This window comes from Chrysochloris asiatica, unplaced genomic scaffold (assembly GCF_000296735.1).
Source record: "Chrysochloris asiatica unplaced genomic scaffold, ChrAsi1.0 scaffold00171, whole genome shotgun sequence".
Classification (NCBI taxonomy): Eukaryota; Metazoa; Chordata; class Mammalia; order Afrosoricida; family Chrysochloridae; genus Chrysochloris; species Chrysochloris asiatica.
The window spans coordinates 7,284,610-7,287,312 of record NW_006408689.1 but is presented as its reverse complement, the minus strand read 5'-3'; the positions used below and the strand labels follow the sequence as shown (position 1 = coordinate 7,287,312).

Below are 2,703 nucleotides of genomic sequence, written 5' to 3'. Positions count from 1 at the left end.
AAGAAAAGGAATGGCCTATTATTAAAAGCTATAACTTATGGATAGATCCCAAAATAATTATGCTGAATAAAGAAGCCAGGCAAAAGAGAGTATATACTGTATAGTTCTAGTTTTATGAACTTCTACAAAATACAAACTAATTTAGCAAGGGAAAGCAGATCAGCGATTACTGGGGTAGGATAGTAAGGGATAGGCAGATTCCTAAAGGGCATGAGGAAACTTTGGTGTGAAAATGAATATGTCCATTATCTTGATTTTGGATTCACAGCCTTCTGCATATGTCAAAACACACTAGTATGTACCCTTTACATAACTGCTGTTTACTGCATGTCAATTATACCTCTAAAAAACTGTAAGAAGTGCATATATTTTTTAACTGTGAAAATTCCCATCAACATTTTAATAACAGCTATTTCCAAATAGGAAATTTTTAAAAAATTTTTCCTGCAAGTTCAACTGCATTTCCTCAATCTCTACAAGTATGCTTATTACTTAAAACTAAATATGTTATTTTAAATTTAACTTTAAAATGTCTTCTTAAAAATATGTGGTTTTGAGTTGATAAAAGAAGGGAAAGTAACAACAGTGGTTTATATTTATATACTCTTCCTACTTTCCTACAACATCTTATTTCTTTACAGCAAAGATAAATACTACATTTAAAAATAAAATATATTTGTGTGTGTTTTAAAAGAAAACACTGTTTTGTTGCAGACTCTTGAAAGTCTGTCCACTGTATTTCCAGCCTTAAATTTGCTTAAAAAAAAAAAAAAACCAGGAAACCAATTTATCAACAACCACTTTGGACGTGGAACTTCGCTCTCACAGATGATAAGATGGTGCCTTTTTGTTTTGTGTTTTTACAGACGATTAAGACCAGGCTTCTTGCGTCGAAGTTGGGGGCGACTTTAGATAAATGAAGATGTACAGTATAGCTTCTATCTGTCCCACGTCTATGCCAACCACATCAGGTGCTCCAGGCCCCCACTGCCCCCAGCTACTCTCAGCCCTCTGCTTGGAACCCCGCGAATGTGGAGAGAAGAGGGGGTTTGTGACGCAAACGCCGTTGGTTGGCTAGGGATGCCTAGGGATTCGGGCCTGAAGCCCCTAGTGCCTGCTTCACCGCATGCAGAGCCAACCTGACCTCAGTTTCCCCAAAGCGGAGGAGCCATGCTATCCTGTTTTTTCTTGCTTTCTAAGCACATCAATGCCTCCCTGGTGTCTCTGCACAGAGCCCGCTGTAGCTTCCAGCTCCCACAGCGCTGGCCTCCAGGACGTTCCTGGGTTCCCGGGATGGCTGCTCCCTGCCACCTGCAGGCCGCCTCCGCCTCCTCTGGAAATCCTTCTGGACTCTCCTCTACTTCTCGGGTGCGACAGAACTTCCACCCCGACTCTGAAGCTGCCATCAACCGCCAGATCAACCTGGAGCTCTACGCGTCCTATATGTACTTGTCTATGGCCTATTACTTCTCCCGGGATGACGTGGCCTTGAACAACTTCTCCAGGTATTTCCTTCACCTCTCCCGGGAGGAAACTGAGCATGCGGAGAAGCTGATGTGGCTGCAGAACCAGCGGGGAGGCCAGATCTGTCTGCAGGACATCAAGAAACCTGATAGAGACAATTGGGAAAGTGGGCTAAAAGCCATGGAATGTGCTCTGCTCTTGGAAAAATCTGTGAACCAGTCATTGTTGGAATTACATGCTCTGGCCTCAGGCAAAAGTGACCCCCACTTGTGTGATTTTCTGGAGACCAACTACCTGAATGAGCAAGTGAAGTCAATCAAGGAACTCGGTGACCATGTACACAACTTAATTAAGATGGGGGCCCCAGACTCAGGGCTGGCAGAGTACCTCTTTGACAAACACACCCTTGGAAATGAAAACAAGCAGAGCTAAGTCACAGTCTTCCAGACCACCTTGTGGGTTCTAGGACCCAGAGTCAGCTTTCCTGCTTACTTGCCCTTTAAATACATTACCCTGAATCCTCCACCTTTATGTTCTTCTCCTGTTAAACTCTTTCTCAATAAAGTAATTTATACAGAAAATGTATTTAGCCCTTGTTAATAGATGTTTTGGCCAGCATCAAGGTACTTTTTTACTCAGCCTGAAAGGTAGATCAGGATAACATGGTATAAAAAGTGCTGCAAGAAAAGAAAAAGAAAAATTACTGAAAAGTGGATGCAAACAAACTTTCACCGGTTGCCAGTTATTTCAGACCTTGAAACTATCTTTGCCTGTCATCTTTAAGAGTTTTGTTCAAGGCTCAATGGGGAAATGTATGAGATAAATATATAAATGACTGTAACAAGGTGAAGAATACACATGGTACTGCAAAAATTATACATGCAAAACTTATTAACAGACTTTACCTTAAAGGTAAAGTCCAAATGTGTTCCAAGACCCAGCAATGTCCAGAAATGATCTGGTTTTTAAAAGTCTTGGTTATACAATACACTTGTGACAAGTTTCCTAAGGTATAAACTCTGGCCTTGAATAATCACAATATTTTGGAAAGTCTTGCAATTAAAAGCAAACAGCAAAAAATCTTGGATTATTTATGTGTAGCTAAATTTTTCTCAAACATAATTCATCCATCTCTAATACATTTTTTATGATGACAATAGAGCAGCCAAGATCTGATTCTTGATTCTATTCATATCACAGGTAGGCTAAATACACCAAGAAGAGTGAATAAGAAAGCAT

General features: G+C 40.5%; 1 protein-coding gene across 1 annotated transcript; it reads left to right on the top strand.

The window, feature by feature from the left end:
- The first annotated feature begins 1,170 nt into the window (after nucleotides 1–1,170).
- Nucleotides 1,171–1,896, top strand: FTMT (ferritin mitochondrial). Its single transcript, XM_006871641.1, has one exon. The coding sequence runs from the start codon at nucleotides 1,171–1,173 to the stop codon at nucleotides 1,894–1,896; it is 726 nt and encodes a 241-aa protein (XP_006871703.1).
- The last annotated feature ends 807 nt before the right edge of the window (nucleotides 1,897–2,703 follow it).

Excerpts from the sequence above, each read along its gene's own strand:
- FTMT (XM_006871641.1), top strand. The coding sequence starts at position 1,171 with ATGCTATCCTGTTTTTTCTTGCTTTCTAAGCACATCAATGCCTCCCTG.